At 48.2% G+C, this 24,114-nt stretch overlaps 1 protein-coding gene across 1 annotated transcript in view; it reads right to left on the bottom strand.

Moving 5' to 3' along the window:
• Positions 1 to 940: 940 nt before the first annotated feature.
• Positions 941 to 24,114, bottom strand: part of Rpap1 (RNA polymerase II associated protein 1) — a 54,706-nt gene continuing 31,532 nt past the window's right edge. The window contains exons 5-25 of the mRNA XM_045156545.1: positions 23,568 to 23,688; positions 18,624 to 18,845; positions 17,267 to 17,446; positions 15,080 to 15,195; positions 14,704 to 14,802; positions 13,550 to 13,651; positions 13,193 to 13,360; positions 12,816 to 12,995; positions 12,566 to 12,700; positions 12,150 to 12,320; positions 8,850 to 9,007; positions 8,213 to 8,371; positions 7,875 to 8,076; positions 7,124 to 7,233; positions 6,706 to 6,901; positions 5,833 to 5,985; positions 5,510 to 5,652; positions 3,596 to 4,349; positions 1,751 to 1,927; positions 1,541 to 1,600; positions 941 to 1,447 (exon numbers count right to left, since the gene is read on the bottom strand). Of these exons, the coding sequence (XP_045012480.1) occupies positions 1,298 to 1,447; positions 1,541 to 1,600; positions 1,751 to 1,927; positions 3,596 to 4,349; positions 5,510 to 5,652; positions 5,833 to 5,985; positions 6,706 to 6,901; positions 7,124 to 7,233; positions 7,875 to 8,076; positions 8,213 to 8,371; positions 8,850 to 9,007; positions 12,150 to 12,320; positions 12,566 to 12,700; positions 12,816 to 12,995; positions 13,193 to 13,360; positions 13,550 to 13,651; positions 14,704 to 14,802; positions 15,080 to 15,195; positions 17,267 to 17,446; positions 18,624 to 18,845; positions 23,568 to 23,688 (3,756 nt within the window). The 3' untranslated portion in view covers positions 941 to 1,297. The remainder of the gene's footprint in view (positions 1,448 to 1,540; positions 1,601 to 1,750; positions 1,928 to 3,595; positions 4,350 to 5,509; positions 5,653 to 5,832; positions 5,986 to 6,705; positions 6,902 to 7,123; positions 7,234 to 7,874; positions 8,077 to 8,212; positions 8,372 to 8,849; positions 9,008 to 12,149; positions 12,321 to 12,565; positions 12,701 to 12,815; positions 12,996 to 13,192; positions 13,361 to 13,549; positions 13,652 to 14,703; positions 14,803 to 15,079; positions 15,196 to 17,266; positions 17,447 to 18,623; positions 18,846 to 23,567; positions 23,689 to 24,114) is intronic.

Here is a 24,114-nt window from a genome sequence, read left to right as displayed (position 1 = left end):
TGAGATAGGGTTTCACCCTCGCACAGGCTGACCTGGAATTCATTCTGTATTCTCAGGGTGGCTTCAAACTCATGTTGATCCTACCTCTGCCTCCCAAGTGCTGGGATTAGTCGTGCACCACCATGCTGGGGTCCTGCCTGCCAGTTTTTAAAAATACTTTATTTTTATTTATTTGAGAGAAAGAGGCAGATAGAGAGACAGAGAATGGGCACACTCTAGCCACTGTAGACGAACTCCAAATGCATGCACCACCATGTCCATCTGGCTTACGTGGGTATTAGGGAATCAAACCTGGGTCCTTGGGCTTCTCAGCCAAGTGCCTTAACCACTAGGCCATCTCTCCAGGCCTATCAGCCTATTATGTGGGTTCTGGGGATCAGGACTCAAATTCTCTTCCTTGTGCAAGAAGCATTTTATGTATTTGAGAGATGGTAAGAGGCAGAGAGAGAGAGAGAGAGAGGGAGAGAGAGAATGGGTGCACCAGGGCTTCCAGCCACTGCACGCACCCCCTTGTGTGTCCAGTTTATGTGGACACTAGGGAATTGAATTGAGGTCCTTTGGCTTTGCAGGCAAGTGCCTTAATCGCTAAGCCATCTTTCCAGCCCTGCAAGAAGCATTTTAAAGCCTGTTCCATCTCAGTTGGAGATCTATATTATTTTTTGGTTTGTTTTTTGAGGTAGGGTCTTGCTCTACACCAGGCTGACCTAGAATTCACTATGTAGTCTCAGGATGGCCTTGAACTCACAGGGATCCTCCTACCTCTGCCTCCCAAGTGCAGGGATTAAAGGCACATGCACCGCACCCACAAGGACCTACGTTCCTATTGTCCCCAGATGTAGACTGTTTTCAGCTTCCACTGAGATTCTTCTCCCCCTTTCCCCTTGAGACAACCCACCTCAATACCAACTCTGAACATGACTAAAATCAGTCCAAATCAGCCGGGAGACTAGAAAAGCATTTATTTCGATGCACAGGAAAGCATTCATATACCCCCCAGGCCTGGCTGGCAATTAGAGGTAGTTGAGGAAAGGTGAACGGAGAGTGTCCTGTCCCTAGAGAAGAAATCAATAGCTAACACACTCTTCACTCCTAGCACAGGCCCCAGAGCCCAAACTCCAGATATCATGATGTAAAAATAGGGCTCCTTCTGCTCCAAAAAAGCTCAGTGTGTTCTCAGGAAGGCAAGCCCGGCATTCCTGTGTCGCCTGCTTTCCCTTAGGGCATGATGCTCTTCAGTGTGGGGTGTCCACCAGTGAGGTCAGGAGAATGTATCCATCTTTCAAGGGTGGCAACTGTCCTAGGTCATGGACACTCCATTTGGGGGCACCTTAGAGGTCAGTGCCTGGAGATGCCGCTGCCTCAGGGCAGGTAACTGGGAATGCAGCTCAAAGCCCTCTGGGACGCTGGAGCTAGGAAGCTTATAGTAAAGGAGATGATGCCGCAGACCCTGCAGAGATGGAAGCAATTTTATGAAGTGCATAGTGAGATTCTGTCCCCCAGCCCCCTTTATCTCCCTCATTCCTAATGGCCCCAAACCTACCTCATCTGCCAGAAGCCATGTTTTCTGTAGCATATTCCTTTGAGCAGCCTTCACCTCATCCTAGGAGTGAAACAGGGAGAGATGGCATCAAGCCAAGGGTTAGTACTCCACTGGCCTTCTTGCATAACCCTCACCCTCTACCCCACGTGGCCTGGAGGCGGCTCAACTTTGAGCTCCCTTCCTCCCTCTGAAATCAAGAATGTGACTTACTGAGCTCTTTGGGTCCTGGGAAAAGATGAAGCTATTGATATGAGCCACAGCCACAACATAGAGTACAGGACACCAATGTGGACGGAGTGCACCAGTTACCAAGGCCCGAAAGTAAAGCTGGAGGAGGGCGAGGTTGTCTTCAGGAGGCCCTGTGTAGCACTCCAGGGGCACAGGTAACTGTGATGGGGAAATGAAACATGCTGAAGTGGAGGATGGGAATGTTTGTCAGTGGGCAACAGATAGATAACTGCTGGTCACATGAACCTAAATCATGAGGGCAGATATCCATCCTTCCAATTAAGATAGACATCCATTCTTTTCTAGCACATGATGAAAATTAAAGACCAGGATTGGTGATGGCTCTGTGGTTAAAAGCTCTTATTGCAAAGACTGACAACCTGGTCGGTTCCTGAGTACCCATGTAAAGCCAGATGCACAAAGTGGTGCCAGCATGCAGAGTTCATTTGCAGCGCCTGGAGGACCTGACATACCCATTTTTTTTTCTCTCTCTCTACCTACAAATAAACAAAATATTTTTATTTTAAAAACATTTTACTTTTATTTATTTGCGAGCAGAGAAGAGAGAGAATGGGTACACCAGCGCCTCCAGCCGCTGAAAACACTCATAGCATGTGCCACTTTGTGCATCTGGCTTTACATGGGTACTGGGGAACTGAACTCAAGTCTTTAGACTTTGCAGCCAAGTGCCTTTAGTACTGAACCATCTCTCCAGCACCTTTTATTTTTCTCAAGATAGGGTTTCACTCTAGCTCAGGAATTCACTATGTAGTCTCAGGGTGACCTTGAACTCTCAGTGATCCTTCTACCTCTGCCTCCAGACTCTGGGATTAAAGGCCTGTGCCACCATATCTGTTTTTTTTTTTTTGTTTGTTTTGTTTTTTAATGTAGGGTTTCACTCTAGCCAAGGCTGACCTAGAACTCTCTCTGTCGTTTCAGGCTGGCCTCAAACTAACAGTGATCTTCCTACACCTCTGCCTCCCGAGTAGTGGGATTGAGTGAGATGTGTGCTACCACGCCTGGCAAAAAAAAAAAAAAAAAAAAAACTTCTAAAAAATTAAAAATAGTGGGGGAAAAAAAAAAGACCAAAGAGTAGCACTTGTTTGCACCTCAAAGAGCGCTTGCCTGTTGCGCACAAGGAGACACTGCACTGCCAGAACCACACAACCAAAGTGCTGGCTTACTAAAGTCTTTAAGGATATAATAAATATTCATTATGCAAAATTAAGTTAGAAGAACTCACTATGCAGCAACTTTAATTTTTTTTTTAAAAAAAGTACTATAATTAAATTTTTTTTTTTATTGAGAAAGAGGCAGAGAGAGAAACAGTGGGCATGCCAGGTCCTCTAGCCAATGCGAATGAACTCTAGACATGTGTTACTCTGTGCATCTGGCTTTACGTGGGTACTGGGGAATCAAACCTGGGTTCTTGGACTTTACAGGCAAGTTCCTTAAATGCTAAGCCATCTCTCCAGCCCCTAATTATTTTTTTAAGTTTAAAAAAATTTTATTTATTTCTTATTTACTGAGAGAAAGACAGATAGAGAGAAAGAGAGAATGGGTGTGCTCATGGGCTCCAGCCATTACAAATGAACTACAGATGAATGTGCCACCTTGTGCATCTGGCTTATGTGGGTACTAGTGAATCAAACCTGGGTCCTTAGGCTTCACAGGCAAGTACCTTCATCACTAAACCATCTCCAAATCCCTACAAAAGCCCAAGAGGAAGGTGAGGAACCTGAGGCCCACTGAGGCTCCTGTGCTCAGGGCTGCCCCCGTCCCCAGTGTAGGGATCCCTGGCAGTCCCTGCTGGGCTGAGAAAAGTACCTGGGTCAGAGGCAGGCCAAGAGCTCGCAAGGCTCCCACATGCTCCCCAAAGAGTGTGAGACGCAAGGTGACACTGAACCGACGCTGCAGGGGAAGGAGAACAAGAACCCCAAAAAGGTGGTCCCCGAAAGAGACAGCCTCAAAATGGTCCAAGAAGCTGGCATAGAGGTCCAGAAAAGAAGTCAGGCCAGGAAGTGGGCAGTCCAGGTTGAGATTTGGCAGGACTTGAGGCCGACAGAGCTGGGCTAGGAGAGCTGCCACCAGATGCTGTATGGGGGTCTCTCGGAACAGCTCACTGTCCACCAGGAACACACACATAAGCCGTGCCAGGCGGGCAGCAGGAGGCACTGCCCATAAGGCCTTGGGGCGCCAGCTCTCTAGAACTAGCACCCACTGTAGGACTGTCATGGCTGTGCCCACAATGTTAGTGGAAGGGAGCCCAGGAGTGTCTGAAGCCGAGTGGTAGAGATGAATCAGTGGCTGGAAGGGCCAGTCAGTGGGCAGCAACGGCTCCTTAGGCACAGGCAGCAGCAGGCTTGAGACTCGCCGTAGCTGCCCACAGTACAAGGCCTGGGAGGCAAGCAGGCTGGCTCGGGCTGGTGAGCAGTGAGTCAGGTAGCAGCTGCGGATGCTGGGGAGGTTCTGGCAGGCCCGACTGAGGAGATCCCCTCGCCCACGCCAAGGATCTCCACTGCTCCCCAAGGACAGGCCATCGGAGAAGTCAGCTGCTTCTGGACCCCCTGATGTAGTTTCCCTAGAACAGGACCCAAAATCAAACATGAGGGCAGGAACCATAGCACCACAAGACTATGACGGCTGGCTAGGGCTTCTTACAGGTTCCTAACTTCCTCTGCTCCCCTGACAACCTCCCACATGGAAATGGACACTGAAGCCAGCTGCTGAGGTAGAAGTTCTCTTCAATACTGCTGTGCTTGTTTCTCAGCAGTAAAGCAGGGACAACAGCACCTATCTTAGCACAGGTAAAATGTAAAATACAGGTAAGTACTTAGGGGTGTGTCAGACAGTAACCACTACATGCACACAGCTACATAGTTGATTTGTTTGTCTGTTTCTGAGACAGGGTTTCATGTAGCCCAGGATAATCCTGCTTATTATGTAGCTAAGGCTAACTCCTGCCTCTGCCTGTGGCATGTGTCACAACACCCTGGTTGTTGTTTTTTTTTTTTTTGAGGTAGGGTCTCACTTTAGTCCAGGCTGACCTGGAATTCACTATGTAGTCGCAGGTGGCCTTGAACTCACTGTGATCCTCCTACCCCTGGTCCTGAGTGTTGGGATTAAAGGCATGCACCACCATATCTGGCTTTTCCCAGGTGGAGTCTCGTTCTAGCCCAGGCTGATGTGGAACTCACTATGTAGTCTCAGACTGGCCTCAAATTTGGCAATCCTCCTATCTCTACCTCCCAAGTACTAGGATTAAAGGCAGGCATGGCCCCAGCTGTTTGTGTGTGTGTGTTTGAGATAAGGTTTCATTCTCTTGTAGTCCAGGCTAGCTGCAAACTCAATATATAGCCAAGGCTGACCTTAAACTTCCAACCCTCCTGCTTCTATCTCCCAAGTGCTTGGATTTTGTGTACTACTACTTAGCCCCATTCCTTTTTTGGTGGGACCAGGGATTGAACCTAGGTCTTTGTGCAGGCTAGGCAGATGCTCTACCTCGAAGCTATACCCCTAGCTTCTATACCAGGTTTTAGCCACACAGTCATACTAAAGTCTCACATTCCTTCTCTGGGTGGCAGCTTCATTTTTCCTTTGCTAATAATGCAGTAACTCAGACAAGTTCAGTATCGTACATAAAATAAAGAATCAAATTTAGGTCTCCATTTGCAGATTGAGGTTTTATTAACTACAACAACATCCAAAAGAGCTGAATCATGCCTCCAACCCTGAACTTACGGGAGGAACTCCAGCCGGAAGACACAGCTCAGCAGGAGCTCCTGGGCGAGGTGCTCGCTTCCAGGCAGCAGCCGGCTCAGCAGGGCCAAGGCCACAGCATGGTGGAGGGCAGCACTGGTGTCTGGCACTGGCTGAGATGTTGCCTATGGACGAAAAGCAGGAAGGGCAACTCAGAGGGCACAGAGGAGAAGAGAGAGAGGAAGAGGACGCTGACCCAAGAATATGGACTACAGGAGGAGCTACATGACCCAGCAGAAGCAGCACAGATGGCAGTGAGGCAGGAGTAGCAGGGCGGGGATTTGAACCTGCAGACAAGGACCTACCGCTTTCTGGGCCAGGGAGAGTGCCAGGTACTGCAGGTGGTGCTCATGGCGTAGGGCCCAGGCAGAGAAGGGCATGAGCTGAGGGGCAGGCCCAGGAGCCACACACTGGAGGAAGTACTTCTGGAGTCCTGGGGCAGCCAACATGGCAGCCAGCTGAGGAAACAAGTATATTCAGATGTGGAAACTGATCCTGACATGGGGCTCCCTAGGTGTCTGCTCCCTCCCAGTTACTCAGAAAAATAAATGCTGGGCTGGAGAGATGGCTTAATGGTTAAGGTGCATGCCACAAAGCCTAAGGACCCCGGTTCAATTCTCCAGGTACCACGTAAGCAGATGCACATGGTGGCATATGCATCAGGAATTCGTTTGCAGTGGCTAGAGGCCCAGACATGCCCATTCTCACTCACTTACTCTCTCCCTCCCAAATAAATAAATAAATAAATAAATAAATAAATAAATAAATAAATAAATAAAAATCTTTTAAAAAAGAAAGAAAAAGGGCTGGAGAGATGGCTTAGTGGTTAAGCACTTGCCTGTGAAACCTAAGGACCCCAGTTCAAGGCTCAATTCCCCAGGACCCACATTAGCCAGATGCACAAGGGGGTGTATGCATCTGGAGTTCGTTTGCAGTGGTTGGAGGCCCTGGCGTGCCCTTTCTCTCCCTCTCCCTCTCTCTCTGCCTCTTTCTCTGTCTGTCATTTTCAAATAAATAAATAAAAATAAAAACAAAAATTAAAATTAAAATTAAAAAAAAAAGGAAGAAAAATGAATGCTGACAAAAAGAGGCCTCCCTTCCTCTGGGTGTCCCCATCCCTGCCCCGTCTGCCATCTTGGTCCCCTACCTGGACACTAACTAGACATCCCAAGGCTTACCTGGCCACAAAGTCCCTTGTGGATCCGGACCAGAGTGTTGACAAGAGAGAGGAGGGCAGTGAGGAAGGGGAAAGGTGAGGCTGGACCAGCCACACTGACAGGGGGACAGCCCCCTGCACAGCCCAGTGACACAAGACTGGGGAGAGCTTCAGGGGCTGGAGCACAGGACAGAGGGTTGCAGAGAAGTGAGCAGTGCCTGTGGGAAGAATTGGAAAGCTGGGGAGACTGCAGCCTGATGGCTGTGTAGATCAGTGTCCATGCTCCTCAGAGTCGACCCCACCTCCACTGCCAGAGTTGCTGCTTGCTAAAGACTCAGATCTCCCGTAGGCCTCTGAGAGGCTACTTTCTGGGATAAATCAGGGGCTTAGACACAGGAGCCCTTCCCTCACATTCCCATAGCTGCACACATCGAACATACCTCAGGGAATTCCACAGGCTGCCCAGGGAGGGCTGATTCAGCAGCGGCAACAACAACTCTTCTGACAGACGCTCGATGTCCTGAAGCCAGTCTTCTGGGCACAAATGTGGCTGGAGGACAAGAGGCTCAGTGAGCTAACAGCCCAGGATATCCTGTCTCTCGGACCTTCATACCCAGGCCATTCTCACTATCCCAGGGACTCCAAAGTATCTATTTGGAGGCTTTGCAGTCTGAGCCTTCTAAAAGAGGTGAGCTTGCTCTGGTACAATGTCCAAGGGTGCATGAAGAGAAAGCTGAGCTGCTGTTCAGAGGTCCCTGATCCCCACCACCATAGTTCCTTAGAAGCTCCGCTGACTGGAAGCTGGCGGTGGTAGGAGGACAGGTAAGAGTTAGAAGGAGGGTAAGGCTTGGAGCATAGCTCAGTGGTATGTATCGCAGCCCCAGCATTACAACTACACCATCGCGCTGGGCGTGGTGGTGCATGCCTTTAATCCCAGCACTGGGGAGGCAGAGGTAGGAGGATCAAGGTGAGTTCAAGGCCACCCTGAGACTATGTAGTGAATTCCAGGTCAGCCTGAGGTAGAGTGAGACCCTACCTTGAAAAACCAAAAAAAACCCAAAACCTACACCATTGCCTCCACCAACACAAAAGGGGGCTACGGAGATGTGGGTCTAGGTAGGCAGAAGTGGAGGGTGGCGACAGAAGGGGAACAAGTTGGCAGATGAAGAAAGGCAGGCAGGCTGTACTCACCTGCTGGCTCCAGACTTGGTAGTAGGCACCCAGGAACAGCAAGCAGGCACTGGGTACTGGGCCCAGGGCATGCCACATGTCAGGTTTGGACAGCAACTTCAAAGTCTGCTTTAGACATGGTTCTACCAGTGGCTGGAGTCCAGATACCTGTGTCCAGGTGATTGAAGATGAGGTGGCTGACAAGTGAGCCTCAGCAGAGTCACTGCAGGAGTGCCAAAAGGGGCCAAAGTGAGGGCCTTGCCGCCTCACTCTAGCCACTCTCCCTGGGGAAGAGCACGCCTGCCTGTCCTGGGGTCAGCAACAGGACATCCCTGATGGCAGGACTGAGGCTACCTTACCTGATGGGTTCAGAATGGGTGCTACCAGCTGCCAGGGTCAGCTGAGTGAGGAGCGTGAGGAGCGAGGCCATGCGCTGCGCGGACAGGGGCTGTAGTGGGTGGGAGCTGAGTTCCGCGGGCAGCGCCTGCAAGGCTCGAATGAGCACTGGGTACAGCTCCCTGGGGGAAGAATATTCACTGATGAAGAGAGACCAACCTGCAGGACACAGGCACGGCCCCACCAGGTTCTGCAGTCTAGTGAAAGAGAATGAACGGGGCTGGGACATTCTTGGAAGGCTGAGTCCTAAAACATGGGAAGGATACAGCCCTTCAAGGCTGTTTCCAAACAGGTCTTGACTCCCAAGACGTTTTTTTCCCCCGAAGTAGGGTCTCACTCTGGTCTAGGCTGACCTGGAATTCACTATGTAGTCTCAGAGTGGCCTTGAACTTACAGCGATCCTCCTACCTCTGCCTCCTGAGTGCTGGGACTAAAGGCATGCACCACCACCCCCAGCTCCCAAGCCTTTTTATGTCCAGAAGAATCCCTTCATCATTCTTTGACCTCCTTCCAAACTTGCAACTTTAAGTAAGTCTGGGCCACCAGGTTATGCCAAAAGTGCAGAAATGGAGGACTTTAGAAGCGTGCCTTCTTTCTTACCTGTAAAGGTCACCACCATGGCCATAGGAGGCAGCCACGGCCCACAGACGAAAGGCCTCAGCACTCAGTGTCTCTGCTTCTTTGAGGGGCAATCCCAGTTCTTGGGGAGCCACAGCTATGAAGCGGCATAGGCGGCTCCGAAGATCAAAGCTGCTCAACTGGAGATGGACAGAAGGTGTGCGGATCAGGGCCAGCAGGGGTCATGGACACTCAACTAGTACCAATTCTTTCACTGTGCAGCAGACTCAAGTTGGCTCTCTTCCAGACCTCTGTGATGCCAAGGGTCATACATAGCTCTGGGTAGAGGTGCAAGAAGCTTATTCCTTCTTCTTCTTCTTCTTTTTTTTTTTTTTTTGAGGTCAAGTCTCACTCTAGCCCAGACTGATCTGGAATTCACTATGGAGTCTCAGGGTGGCCTCGAACTCAAGGTGATCCTTCTATCTCTGCCTCCCAAGTGCTGGGATTAAAGGTGTTTACCACCACGCCTCGCTCTTCTTTTTTTTTTTAAAGCAAGTATTTAGAGTCTGCTGGCTCAGGTTCAGTTTTCCTTTACCTATACAAAGGCACAAAGTGGCACATTCATCTGGAGGTCATTTGCAGTGTCAAGAGGCCCTGATGCACCTGTATTCTCTCTCTCAAATAAATTTCTAAAAATATTTTTAAATTAGGTGAGAGTAGATGGCTATGTATATGTGGCACCTCTAGAACTAGGTTGGAGGCAGGGAATCCTCTATATATCATGAGAGCAGAACAAAGCTTCAGGTGACCAGGGTCCTGCCTGATGGTTTCTGGTTTTTGGGGTTTTTTTTGGAATTTTTCGAAGTAGGGTCTCAGTCTAGCCCAGGCTGACCTGGAATTCACTATGTAGTCTCTGAGTGGCCTTGAACTCATGGCAATCCTCTTACCTTTGCCTCCTGAGTGCTGGTATTAAAGGAGTGCGCCACCACACCCGGCTAGTTTTTTGTTTTTTTTTAATTTATTTATTTGAGAGCGACACACATAGAGAGAAAGACAGATAGAGGGAGAGAGAGAGAATGGGTACGCCAGGGCGTCCAGCCACTGCAAACGAACTCCAGACGCGTGCGCCCCCTTGTGCATCTGGCTAACGTGGGACCTGGGGAACCGAGCCTTGAACCGGGGTCCTTAGGCTTCACAGGCAAGCGCTTAACTGCTAAGCCATCTCTCCAGCCCCCGGCTAGTTTTTTATTTTCTTTTTTAAAAATTTTTTCTTTCATGTATTTTTATTTATTTATTTAAGAGCAACAGACAGAGAAAGAGGCAGATATAGAGAGAATGGGTGCACCAGGGCCTCCAGCCACTGCAAACGAACTCCAGACACATGTGCCCGCCTGTGCATCTGGCTAACGTGGATCCTGGGGAATCAAGCCTCAAACTGGGGTCCTTAGGCTTCATAGGCAAGCGCTTAACCATCAAGTCATTTCTCCAGCTCTAGTTTTTTATTTTTAAAAATAAGAGGTTTATTCTTTTTAAAAAATTTATTTATTTATTTATTTATTTTTTTTTGAGGCAGGGCCTCGCTATAGCTCAGGCTGACCTGGAATTCACTATGTCGTCTCAGGGCAGCCTCGAACTCATGGTGATCCTCCTACCTCTGCCTCCCAAGTGCTGGGATTACAGGGTGCATCACCATGCCCAGCTCAAAAATTTATATTTTTATTTATTTATTTGCAAGCAGAGAAAGAGATTAGACAGAGAGGGAGAGAGAAGAATGGGAACATCAGGGCCTCTAGCTGTTGGAATGAAGTCCAGATGCATTTAGGCTTTGCAGGCAAGCATCTTAACCACTTAGCCATCTCTCTAGTCTTGCTTTCTATTTTAATATTTTTAAAAAATTATTTATTTAGTGAGAAAGAGGCAGATAGAGAGAATGGATACACCAGGGCCTCTAGCTACTACAAAAGAATTCCAGATACATGTGCCAATCTGTACATCCAGCTTTATGTAGGTATTGGGAAATCAAACTGGGGTCTTTTGGCTTTGCTGGAAAGCATCTTAACCTCTAAGCCATTTCTCTAGCCCTTAAATAATTTTTTTAAATTTATTATTTATTTAAGAGCGACAGACAGAGAGAGAGATTGAGAGAGAGAAACAATGGGCACGCCAGGGCCTCCAGCTACTGCAAATGAACTCCAAATGCATGCGCCCTCCTGTGCATCTGGCTAACATGGGTTCTGGAGAGTCGAGCCTCAAACCGGGGTTCTTGGGCTTCACAGGCAAGTGTTTAACTGCTAAGCCATCCCTCCAGCCCATTTTATTTTTTTGAGGTAGGGTCTCACCCTAGTCCAGGCTAACCTGGAGTTCATTATGTAGTTGCAGGGTGGCCTTGAACTCACTGCGACCCTCCTACCTCTGCCTTCCAAGTGCTGGGATTAAAGGCATGCACCACCACACCTAATTTAAAAATATTTTTAGAAATTTATTTGAGAGAGAGAATACAGGTGCATCAGGGCCTCTTGCCACTGCAAATGACCTCCAGATGAATGTGCCACTTTGTGCCTTTATATAGATAAAGGGAAACTGAACCTGAGCCAGCAGACTTTAAACAGTACCATTAACTGCTGAGACATCTCCCCAGCCCTGTTAAAAAGAGGTGGGGAGGGGGGAGACTGGAGAGATGGCTTAGCGGTTAAGCATGTGCATGTGAAGCCTAAGGACTTCAATTCAAGACTCAATTCCCCAAGACCCACATAAGCCAGATGCACAAGGGGGTGCATGCATCTGGAGTTCGTATGCAGTGGCTGGAGACCCTGGTGCAACCATTCTCTCTATCTGCCTCTTTCTCTGCCTGTGTCTGCTGCTCTCAAATAAATAAAAACAAACAAACAAACAAACAAAAAAGCCAGGTTTGGTGGCCCGCTCCTTTAATCCCAGGAGGCACAGGTAGGAGGATTGCTGTGAGTTCAAGGCCACCCTGAGACTACATAGTGAGTTCCAGGTCAGCCTGGGCTAGAGCAAGACCCTATCTTGAAAAATCAAAAACAAAAATCAAAAAAAACTCACATTTTGATTTATTGATTTATTTGTAATAGGGTCTCTTGCCACTACCAATGTTTGCACGTGGATTTATGTGGTTGCTAGGGAACTGAACCTGAACTGGCAGGCTCTGTAAGCAGGCACCTCTTAACCACTGAGCCCTCTCCCCAGTCCTCTGTTAGACTGCTAAGCTACTAGACCAGAGGAGAAAAAGATGACGTGACGTAGCTACCCCGAGAATACATGCTTTGCTCCCAATCCAGCCCTGTTTCGTGTCTTGTATCTCTTGCCCTGTGTCCTGCTCACCAGCCTGGCAGCAATATTCCTCCCAGCCAAAGCCAGGACTCTAAGCAGTTTCATGGCAGCAGCACAGGGCACTCTGTACATACTGGGGGTAGGCTCCACCCCCATGAGGGACCAGCTGGTGGGCAGAAACTCTCGAACTATGGTCTCTATTAAGCGAGGACACTCCAGGACCTGTAGGAGACAGAAGGAAAAGACGCAGGGAGGTTAAGGGTCAAGACCAGGCTCACCAGCTAGGCACCACGGCTCATGCCTACAATCTCAGCACTTGGGAGAATGAGAGAAAGGGATTTCCATGAATTCCAGGCCAACGAGTTATACAGCCAGTTCCAGGCCAGCCTGAACTAAAATGAGACCCTGTCTCATAAGGACAACAATAGCAGAGACAACCTTACTCCCTGCCCTTCTCGCCTTCTTACCCTCATGGCTGACTCCAGGGAATGCCGGGCCAGGCGGATGAGCACAGCCAGGATGTCAAGGACAACAGAGGGTCCTGGGCAAGTCACCTCTAGCACATAGCGTAGTCTAGGCAGCAGGTTGGTGGCCAGGAGCCCCTAAAGGTCAGAAATAGAAACTCACTGCCATTAAGTCTGACCAGACGTGGATGACCTCTCCTGTCCAATAAACCTGCCCTCTAGGTCAGAGATAGAAAAGAAATGTACTCTTTACCTTGATAACATCATGTCGGGCCAGATCAGGCGGAGGTCGGCTTCCTTCCTCGGGGTTCTTCTTTGTCTTTTCTGCTGCGGGTTCCTCATCCTCACCCTCATCCTCCTTGTCCTCCTGGCTGGGCATCAGAGGGAACACCGAAGCTCCATGATACCAAGAGAAGGTGCTATCCAGAAGCTCCTGCCAGAGGACGAGGGAAACAGGGGGAACACACAGAGAAAGACCCCATAAAGAAAAGAGAAGTAAAACTTTGGGGGCTTTAGGATAAAAGGTTAACACCTGCCATCACATTCTCCATTCTGCCTACATGCAAAAGGCACGTCCACCACGAGGAGGAGGGTCCTGCCACCTGAGCCCCATTCCTATCCCTGCCATACCTCATCTCCAGGAGCTACTAGCAGAGCACGAAGAGCCCGGACAGCTGCTGCGATGACCCCATCCACCCTGTCATCCAGGGAGAAGCGCAAAAGGAAGAGGAAACCGGCATCCAAGAGCAGACGTAAGACACTACCATCTAGCCGGTCCCCAAACTCACCAGCCTGGGCCTTGGGAGCAGGAGGATAAAACCTTACTAAACATGCTAGTTATATAGAGCCTTTGTTGACCCATGAACCTGTACTTGCCCCATTCCCAGTCTGACCCACAGTAAAAAGGACAAGAGGTGGGGAAGCCTAAGGTCAAGGGGTAAGGGGGTGGGGTGGGGCTGAGCAGGACCAGGCCAGCAAGCCACTTACCCTGCCAATGACCTGGGACAACACATGCAATGCCAGTGCTCTCTGCTGGGACACCTGGCTGCGGGTCAGATGGAACAGCTCCTGTAGAGAGTACCCTGCTCTCTGGGGCAGAGACAAGACATCAAAAGGAGGCCAGGTATAGACAGTGCCCCCAAATCCCCAGGAAGATGTCAAGGGAGGTAAAGACAAGGAAGTGATAAGCCCTGCTCCTGTTATCCTTGGGGTCTCAAGCAGATAGGATAGGTATATAGTAATCATGGCATAAGGCAAATGGGGATGTACTAATCAATGCTTAATTTGCAATTAAAGGACAGCAAGCATAGACCTGGGAAAGAATCTAGTCTCAGTGGATAGGCAGCGTTTCACCAGCCAGCATGGAGCAGGGTACAGGAATTCTCTGGAGCCAACCATGGAGGGCCATGGAGAGACCAACAGAGTGGTACAGCAGAGTAAAGGAGGCATGGCCAGTGGGTCAGCCGTGATGCCAATGGGTGTTCTGTCCCCCCAAGCTGAGGAGCTAGGACCTCATTTCATGAGCAGAAGGGGAACAGGAAATTCCTTTGTTGCTCTAACCCAGGCTGACCTGGAATTCACTATGTAGCCTCAGGGAGGCCTCCAACTCATGGCAATCCTCCTACCTCTGCCTCCCAAATTCTGGGATTAAAGGTGTGCACCACCACACCTGGCTTCCCTTTTTTCTTTTCTTTTCTCCCCCCGCCCCACAAGATAGGGTCTCACTTTAGCCCAGGCTGATCTGGAACTCACTCTGTAGTTCCAGGCTGATCCTCCTATCTTGACCTCCCAAGTGCTGAGATTACAGGCATGTGCCACCACACCTGAGTAGAGGCAGGAAATTTTCTAAGGCAAGGTATGGCTTGAGTGAGACAAGAAGGAATCAGGATGGTAGCCTTACGAGGAATGGAAGGGCCTGAGGGAGCCAGATACCTGGGACTGTCTATGACACAAGGAGTACCATTGGGGGTGGGGGGGAGTCCCATGACAGACAGACATGAGGAGGTGTAGAATGTTGTCTAAGAAACTAAATGCACAGCAAGCCCACAAGAAGCCAAAGGCAAGTGACCAGACTTTTCTACATGGTTGTTAAAAGCACTTTCCAACCTCTGCCTAGTCCTCCACCAAGCCCCATGCCTTACCTCTGCCTCCTCTCCATGGTGGTGCAGGCCCAAATGGGTGGGCAAGTCAACATCAGGGGCTAGGAGTTCTCCCTGAAGACTGAACCGGGCCTGCATTTGCTAATGGAAAGAGAAAGACTAGGCTGGAGGCAGGAGTAACTTTTCCATACTCTCCCACCTTTAATCCCAGCCTTTTAGGATTTAGGTCCTGGTCAACCTGACTAGAAACAGGGCTTACATGGCCTTAGAGGCAGGCAAGGTGATAGGAGAGGAGAATGAATACAAATAAGAACTGTTCATCAGGTTCTGGGGAAGAAAAGGGCCCAAGTTCTGATAACAAATCAACCACCCCATCGCCAGCTTACCCTAGACTGACAGGCCATCTGGCCTCCCTCACCTCCTGTGTCTGCTGCCGTTGGAGTGGAGGCAGGTCCTGGGTCCAGTGAAGCTTCTCTAGCTCAACGGTGTCCATATGAAGCCATTCTTTGTGGGGGGTCATGGGCAGTACCATTGCTGGGGAGATAGAAGTATGATAATATTCCCCAAGAACTCATTAGTCTACAGGGGTTCCAGCCAGCAAATGCTGCCACAGCCCTTATGCTCCAAATTCCAGCAGCTTCTACCCGGTTATAGCTAAATGGTATGGCCTAGAGGCTGTGGTCTCAGCCACAGTAGACATGCCCAGTCCTGGTTCCAGCCCCTTGCTAATTGTAAGGAGTTTGGGGAGGGTAAAGAAGAGAAAAGGAAGAGGTATGCGGAGGAACAGAACAGAACCAGCCCTTTGGAAGAATAGATGGTGGGGATGATGTGGAGAGGCAGCTATGCTGCTCTAGGGAAGCAGTGTATGGAAATGCTCCCCCACACCATGCAAGCATCTGGCTTCCTTACCCCCACCCCCACCTGACCTGCCTGCCTGGCCCAACACTCCTCCAGGAGCAGGAGGTTCCTGGCTCTTGTAATTTAATTTCTTCTTTTGTTAAACCCTAATGAAATAATCTAGTTGTTCTGGGAAATAAGTGCTTCCACTGGCTTCTGCTTCTGGCCTGGCATGTGCATAGACCTCTGTCAGACTCCTCCTCTCCCCTTACCTAGCCCTGCTCCCTGCGTGAAGCACCGAGAGCGAGCAGTGGCAGAGCTGGGCAGCTGCAGCACAAGCAGGAAGACCTCTACACGGGAAGAGGGCCTGCCCTGTCCTCCCAGGAAAGCAGAAGGAGCAGCCGCATGACAGGAAAACAGGAAGCACATACAGGGAAATGTGCACCAGCAAATGAGGCCTATTTGAGCCAATTTAAAGGCACTAATGAGGATTAATACTCCACATCCAAGGGTAGAGAAGCTTCCTTCTTCCCCATCAATAAGGCCAAAGAAGGGGCATTTCTTTTTCTGTTTGTTTGTTTAATATTTTATTTATTTATTTATTTATTTATTTATTTATTTATTTATTTATTTATTTATTTATTTATGAGAGGAAAAGAGGCAAATAGAGATGGAATTGGCACTTCAGGGCCTCTAGCCACTGAAAATGTAATGAAAATGAACCCCAGACACATGTACCACCTTGTACATCTGACTCTATGTGGCTACTGGGGAATCAAACCCAGGTCTTTAAGCTTTGTAGGCACTTACCTTAACCACTGAACCATCTCTCCAACCCTCCTTTTAAAATATTAAAAAAATATATTTTATTTAGCCCCTGCTGCCTCTCATGCATCCTGCTCCCAGCACTTGCTCCAGTATTGAGTCTCATGCTGTTTATCCTCCTGGATATCCTCCAGTGGCACTCAGATGGTAGTAAGACCTGAGGAGATAAACTATCCTTGCACTTCAGCCAAGCCTGAGCTGGGACCACACAGGAATTGGGGAGATGAGCAAGAGTACTGCTTCCATGGCTGGAGAGAGAGCTCAGCAGTTATAAAGGCATTTGGTTGCAAAGCCTGATGACCCAGGTTTGATTCTACGGTCTCCATGTAAAGCCAGATGCACAACATGGCACATGTGTTTGTTTATAGCAGCAGAAAGCCCTGGTGCATCTATTCTCTCTTAAATAAATAAATAAAATATCTTATTTATTTTGGGAGAGAGAAAGAGAGAAGACAGAATAGGCACGCCTGGGCCTCTAGCAACTGCACATGAACTCCAGACGCATGCACCACCCTTGTGCATCTGCCGTTACATGGGTACTGGGGAACTGAACCTAGGCTTGGCAGCCAAGTGCCTTAACCTCTAAGCCATCTCTCCAGCCCCTTTGTTTTCCGAAGCAGTCTCTCTAACGTAGAACTCCACTCTGTAGCTCAGGCTGGCCTACAGTCACAGTGATTCTACTACCTCAGCTTTCCAACTGTTGGAATTACAGACATGAGCCACCAGGCCCAGCATCTGCTATTTCTGTTTTGTTTTGTTTTTTTGAGGTAGGGTCTGACTCTAGCTCGGGCTGACCTGAAATTCACTCTGCAGTCTCAGGGTGGCCTTGAACTCATGGCAGTCCTACGTCTGCCTCCTGAGTGCTGGGATTAAAGGCGTGCGCCACCATGCCCAGTGCAGCATCTACTTTTATTCATCAAAAGACAGCTCCTCTCCTCCAAACCTGGGGCTTCTGGCTCCAGCTTGTCCTCCTTTTTGGGCTCACTGGTAGAAGCTGACATGATGGTCTCCTCTTTAAGGACAGGAACTGAAGGTCCTTCTGGTCTCTGATCCTTGGTGGCATTCACTCCTGCTTCCTCTTGGGTGTGGCTATGCGATTTCAAGAAGGCGACCAAACTGGGGTCTAGAAGTATGGGTGGAAAGAGAGTGAGAAAGGGTAGGTACTCCCTAGCTAGCTGTATACCTGACACCTGCTGCCCACCTCTAGGTGCCAAGGATAAGACGAGCTGCTTCACTACCATGGCCTGAGCCCTCTGCACTCCCTAGTGGTCCTTCAGTGACCTGCCTTCTCACACTTGTATGATCCCTGGAGCCTGACCATACCCCTCACCTCTGCCCTTCACAGTCCCCTGGCCCAGATTCCTATGGGGCCCTGAGCTTATCACCAGATCAGAGATTCAAAGTGACTTAAGAATAACTGAATGAATGTTGATTAGGGCCAAAAAAGAAGCCAGGCATGGTAGTATATGCCTTTATTCCAGCACTTGGGAGGCAGAGGTAGGAGGACTGCTGTGAGTTCAAGACCAGCCTGGAACTACAGAGTGAGATCCAGATAAGCCTGGGCTAGAATGAGACCCTACCTCGAAAAAAAAAAAAAAAAGGTACTTGAAGCCAGGCGTGGTGGTGCACATTTTAATCCCAGCACTCAGGAGGCAGAGGTAGGAAGATTGTCATGAGTTTGAAGACAGCCTGAAGCTATATAGTGAATTGCAGGTTAGCCTGGACTAGAGCAAGACCCAACTTAAAAAAAAAAAGGGGGGCACTTCACAGAATAACCCTATCTTCTATTTGTGTACCAGGTATATAGTACTAAATATATAGTGGGGAATGAAATGGCCTAGGTGTCTAGCATTTCAATGAACAGAAATTAGGAAAGAGCTATGCTTTTTTTTTTTTTTTTTGAGGAAGGTCTCACCCTAGCCCAGGCTGACCTGGAATTCACTATGTAGTCTCAGGTTGGTGGCCTTGAATTATATGAGGTCCTGGGATCAATAGCCACTATCACAAAAATCTTAAAAATTAAAATACTCAACTAAAAAAAAGAAAAGAAAAAAATCCAGACATGGTGGTGTACTTCTTCAATCCCACCACTTAGGAAGCAGAGGTAGGAGAATCACCATGAGTTTGAGGCCAACCCTGGACTACAGAATGAGTTTCAGGTCAGCTTGGGCTAGAGTGAGACACTACCTTGAAAAAAACTAATAGTAATAACAAAATAAATACTTGGTGCAGTGCCTGGTTCTTACAGTAGGCCTTCATAGACAAATAGCCCCTCTCTAGCTTGATCCCAACATCCATACCAAGCTGAGCCAGCAACTGCTGCTGCTCCTGCAGGATTTCCTCTGGAGCCATTGCTTGCAGTCTGGCTACATTCTCTTCATGGATGGTCTGTGCTTCCTGCTCAGCCTCTGGGACCCTGAGGCCCTTGCCTGTGACCAGATGTGGCCGCTGGAAATTGTGTCTGCTTCCTGGAAGCCTGCTACTCTTGTCACTAGAGGGGGGTGACTTACAGGTCACAGTACCTGAAAGAAGTGTTATGATCAGTTTCAGTGCTCTGAAGCCCCCAGAAGTTTCCTGGGCAAACAACAGAGATACAACAGTCCAGGCACTCTGGGAGGTAAGTGGTAACTTCTTTTCTTTATGTTTTATTTATTTATAAGCAGGAAGAGAGAAAATAGGCACATAGGGCCTCCTGCCACTGCAAATGATCTCCAGACACATGCATCACTTTGTGCATCTGGCTTTACATGGTACGAGGGAACTGGCCCCAGACCATCAGGCTTTGCAAGGAAGCACCTTTAACTGCTGAGCCACATCCCCAGCCCCAAGTAGTAGCTTCTTACTCACACTGTCCTTAAGACTTAAATGAAGAACTACGGAGGCAGCTAAGTGGGTAAAGTGCTTGCTGTACAGCTATGAGCTGTGTTCCGATCTCCAGTATTCATTTAAAAACCAGGAGTAGGGGCTGAGGAGATGATTCAGTGGATAAAGCACTTCCTGCACAAGCATGAGTACACAAGTTTGGATTACTAGACCCCATGTAAAAGCCAGAGGCAGGCTGGAGGGATGGCTTAGTGGTTCAGGTGTTTGCCTGCGAAGCCTAAGGACCCATGTTCTACTCTCCAGGTCCAGGGTCAGATGCACAAGGTGATGCAAGTGCACAAGGTAACACGTGAACAGAAGGTGATACATGCGTCTGGAGTTCAATTACAGTGGCTGGAGGCCCTGGCGTGTCAAGTCATTCTCTCTCTCTCTCTCTCTCTCTCTCTCTCTCTCTCTCACACACACACACACACACACACACACACATAAAAACAACAACAACAAAAGGCCAGTCTGTTGAGCTTGCCTCAAAAAAAGTCAGAGGCTGTGACAGGTTTCTGTAATCCCAGTGCATCTGTGGCAAGAAGGGAGGCAGAGATGGGAGAATTTCCCTGATGCTTATGAATGGAGTGGTAAACAAGAGACCCTGCCTCAAACCACGACACTCACATGTACACACACACACACCAAATAAATAAATAAATAAGTAGGTAAATAAGCCAAGTGTGGCGGCATGTGCCTGTAATCCCAGCACTTTGGTGGTGGAAACAGGAGGATCCCTGGGGCTTGCTCCAGTTGGGTGGGCTAGAGAAATAGCTCAGTGGTTCTTGTACAAGCATGAGGGACTAAGACCACTTGAGTTCAAATCTCCAGAACCCATGTAAACAGCTGGGCATGAACATGTATCCCTGTAACCCCAGTCCTACGTACAGTAGAGACAGGAGAATTGCTGTCGTTTGCAAACAGCAAGCTCCAGAATCAGCAAGAGTCTCTATTGCAAGGAAAATGTAAGTACATGAGTAATGGAGGAAGACACCCAGTGTTTTCCTATGGCCATGGCATGCAAGGGCGCTGCATCAGCACATGCATACACCACACGCACCACAAAAAATAAATGGAGAGCTATTGAGAAAGACATGTGACACCAACCTCTGACCTACACTCAGACAAACACACACACACACACACACACACACACACACACACACACACACCATACACATATAAAGCAAAAAGATTTCTCAGAAACATCCCAGTTTCTGACTCTTCTCTTGGATGTAATCTACCAGGAGCACCCATGCTTTCCCTCTAGTAATCCGTATCATGAATGACTTTGGTCACTATCTTTAGCTCACAGTCTCTGCCAGATACTTCTAACCCCTACTCTTCATTTCTTCTCTCCCCTCTCTTCCTTCTTTCTTTCATTCCCTCCTTCTCTTCCTTTCCTTTTTTTTTTTTTTTAAGTTTTTAATTTATATGAGAGAGGGAATGGGTGCACCAGGGACACTGGCCACTGCAAACCAACTCCAGATGTATGTGCCACCATGTACATATGGCTTATGTGGGGAGTCGAACCCTAAGCCCTTAGGTTTTACAGGCAAGCGCCTTAACTGTCAAGCCATCTCTAGCCCTATTTTTTTTTTTTTTGAGAGCAAGAGAGTGAGAGAGAGAGAGAGAATTAGTGTACCAGTGCCTCTAGCCACTGCAATTGAACTCCAGACATGTGTGCCGTCTTATACGCATGCATGATCTTGTGTGTCTGTTTTACGTGGGTTCTGCAGAGTAAAACCTGTGTCCTTAGGCTTCACAGGCAACAGCCTTAACTGCTAAGCCATCTCTTCAGCCCTGATTTTTGATGTTTATGTTTTTGAGGTAGGACCTCACTCTAGCCTGGGCTGACCTGGAACTCCTTCTGTAGTTCCAGGTTTCAAACTCACAGTGATCCTCCTACTTCTGCCTCCCAAGTGCTGGGATTAGAAGAATACACCACCACGGCCAGTTCCTTTTTGATTTTTATTTTTAAATTTATTTTTATTTATTTATTTGAGAGAGAAAAATAGGCAGAAAAAGAAAGAGAGAGAGACACAGAATGGGCATGCCAAAGCCTACAGCCTCTGCAAATGAACTCCACATGCACCCACCCCCTTGTGTATCTGGTTTACATGGTTCCTGGAGAATCGAACCTGGGTCCTTGGACTTTGCAGGAAAGTGCCTCAACCACTAAGCCATCTCTCCAGCCTTTAATTTTAATTTTTAGTTATTTATTTATGTGGGGAGTGGTCATGCCAGAGTCTCTGCCACTGCAAATGAACCCCAGACACATGCATTACTTTATGTATCAGCTTTACATGGGTACTAAGGAATAGAACCCTGGGTGGGCATGCTTTGCAATTAAAGCACCTTTAATCACTGAGCCATCTCCCCAGGCCCTTCTTCCTTTCTTTCAGAACAGTCTTGCTATGTCAACTAGACTGGCTTTGAACTGATGATTTGCTGTCTTAACTTCCCAAGTACTTGGGTTACAGTAGTATGCCACCATGTCCTGCATGCTACTTCCCCTTCTCATAGTCACATAATGGCCTGCCACCGCAGTGGCCTAAAGCTCCCATACTTAGCATTTTAAATACATGGGGTGACTTTCTTTCAAGATGGTTCAAAAAACCTCCTTCCCAATTGAGGTAGAGTTGTATATCTAAAAATGAACCTATGATCATGCATTTTAAAATAGGGGCTGGAATGTAGTTTAGTGGCAGTGTTTGCCTAGCCTAACATACAGAAGACCCTAGGTTTGATATTAGCACTATAAAAAGAACAAGAAGTTGCCGGGCGTGGTGGCGCACGCCTTTAATCCCAGCACTCGGGAGGCAGAGGTAGGAGGATCGCCATGAGTTCAAGGCCACCCTGAGATGACAGAGTTAATTCCAGGTCAGCCTGGACCAGAGTGAGACCCTACCTCAAAAAAAAAAAAAGAACAAGAAGCTAAGACTAAGGCTCCCATCTCCTTGCTTCCTCTATAGGCTGTCAGGAACCCTAACAACCTCACCAGCATGCCCTAGGAGTGAGTTTGACAAACCTGCTGAGGAAGTTATGCACCTGAACACCCAGGCAGCTGAGATGCTATTCGCATAGAGCTGCCTCAAGCAAGCCACTGTGGGGAACATAAATATAGAACAGCTCAGATATTAGACCTTAAAAGACCATGTGGGATGCCTGGGTTCAGCTGAAAGGGACTTCTAAGGAAAGTGCTATGAGAGCCTATATCAACAAAGTAGAAGAGCTAATGAAATATAAAAGGGGCTGGAGAGATGGCTCAGCAGTTAAGGTGCTTGCCTGCGAAGCCTAAGGACCCATGTTTGGCTCTCCAGATTCCACATAAGCCAGACAAAGGTGAGGCAAGTGCAAGGTCGCACATGCCCACTAGGCAGCTTAAGTGTTTGAAGTTCAATTGCAGTAGCTGAGGCCCTGGCATGTCAATCTTCTCTCCCTCCCTCTCTCTGTAAAATAAATAAATTAAGAAAAAGAAAAGAAATATAAAGCTGGGCATGGTGGAACACACCTTTAATCCCAGCAAGTGAGAGGCAGAGGTAGGATGATCACTATGAGTTCAAGGCCACCCTGAAACTACAGAGTAAATTCCAGGTCAGTCTGAGCTAGAGTAAGACCCTACTTCAAAAGACAGGGCTGGAGGGATGGCATAGTGGTTAATGTTCTTGCCTGCAAAGCCAAAGGATCCACATTGGCCAGATGCACAAGGGGGCGCATGCATCTGCAGTTCGTTTGCAGTGGCTGAAAGCTCTGGCACACCCATTATCTCTCTCTCTCTTTCTCTGTCAAATAAATAAATACAAATATTTAGAAAAAATAACAACAGGGCTAGAAAGATGGCTAAGTGGTTAAGTGCTTGCCTGTGAAGCTTAAGGACCCAGGTTCGATTCCCCATGACCCACATAAGCCAGATGCACATGGTGGTACACACAACTGGAGTTTGTTTGCAGGGGCTGGAGGCCCTGGCACACTCATCTCAATCTCTCTCAAATAAATAAAAATAAAATATTAAGCTGGACATGGTGGCACATGCCTTTAATCACAGCACTTGGGAGGCAGAGGCAGGAGGATCTCCATGAGTTCAAGGCCACCCAGAGATTACACAGTGAATTCCAGGTCAGCCTGGGCTACAGTGAGACCCTACCTCGAAAAACAAAAACAAAAACAAAAAAGAGAGAGAGAGAGGAATGGAAGGATAAGGGAGGGAAGAAAGGAATGAAGGAAAGAAGGAAGAAAAACAGGAGGGGGGACAAAGAAGGGTGGTAGGAGGGGATTATGGTCAGGGTATATTGTGTATCTATATGGAGGTTGCCAATAAAAAGTTGAAAAAAGAAAAGAAGCCAAGCTCAAGAATTTTCAGCTCTAGCAGTGCTCACCCTCTGGTAGGTCCAGGCTGGGGACAACTTCCCCAAGTGATGGGACCCTGCTTTCAGATGCTCTCCTTGCTGCTATCTCCTGGGCAAAGATACTCCTCTTCCCAGATACTGCTGGAGTCCCCTACAGGACAAAGAAAAAACCCTATGTTAGTGATTTCATTGTTCACTCTTCCTTAACTCCTTATACCAAAACTCTCCAACAAGGAGACAAAAGAAAGCAAGAGTTACAACTCTAGTTCTCAGAAAAAGTAGGGTTTGTCAGGCATGGTGACACATACATGTAATCCCAGTACTTGAGAGGCAGAGGCAGGAAAATCTGGAGTTCAAGGCTAGATTGGGCTTTATAGCAAGTATTTTCTTTTGCTCTTTTTTGAGGTAGGGTCTCCCTCTAGCCCAAGATGACCTGGAATTCACTATGCAGTCTCAGGGTGGCCTCAAACTCATGGTGATCCTCCCACCTCTGCCTCCCGAGTGCTGGGATTAATGGTGTGTGCCACCACACCTGTCTTCATAGCAAGTTTGAGGCCAGTCTGGGCTAAATGAGACC

This window comes from Jaculus jaculus, chromosome 8, assembly GCF_020740685.1.
Source record: "Jaculus jaculus isolate mJacJac1 chromosome 8, mJacJac1.mat.Y.cur, whole genome shotgun sequence".
NCBI lineage: Eukaryota > Metazoa > Chordata > Mammalia > Rodentia > Dipodidae > Jaculus > Jaculus jaculus.
Note: the sequence above shows the minus strand (reverse complement) of the source record. Positions and strands in the feature narration are given on the sequence as shown.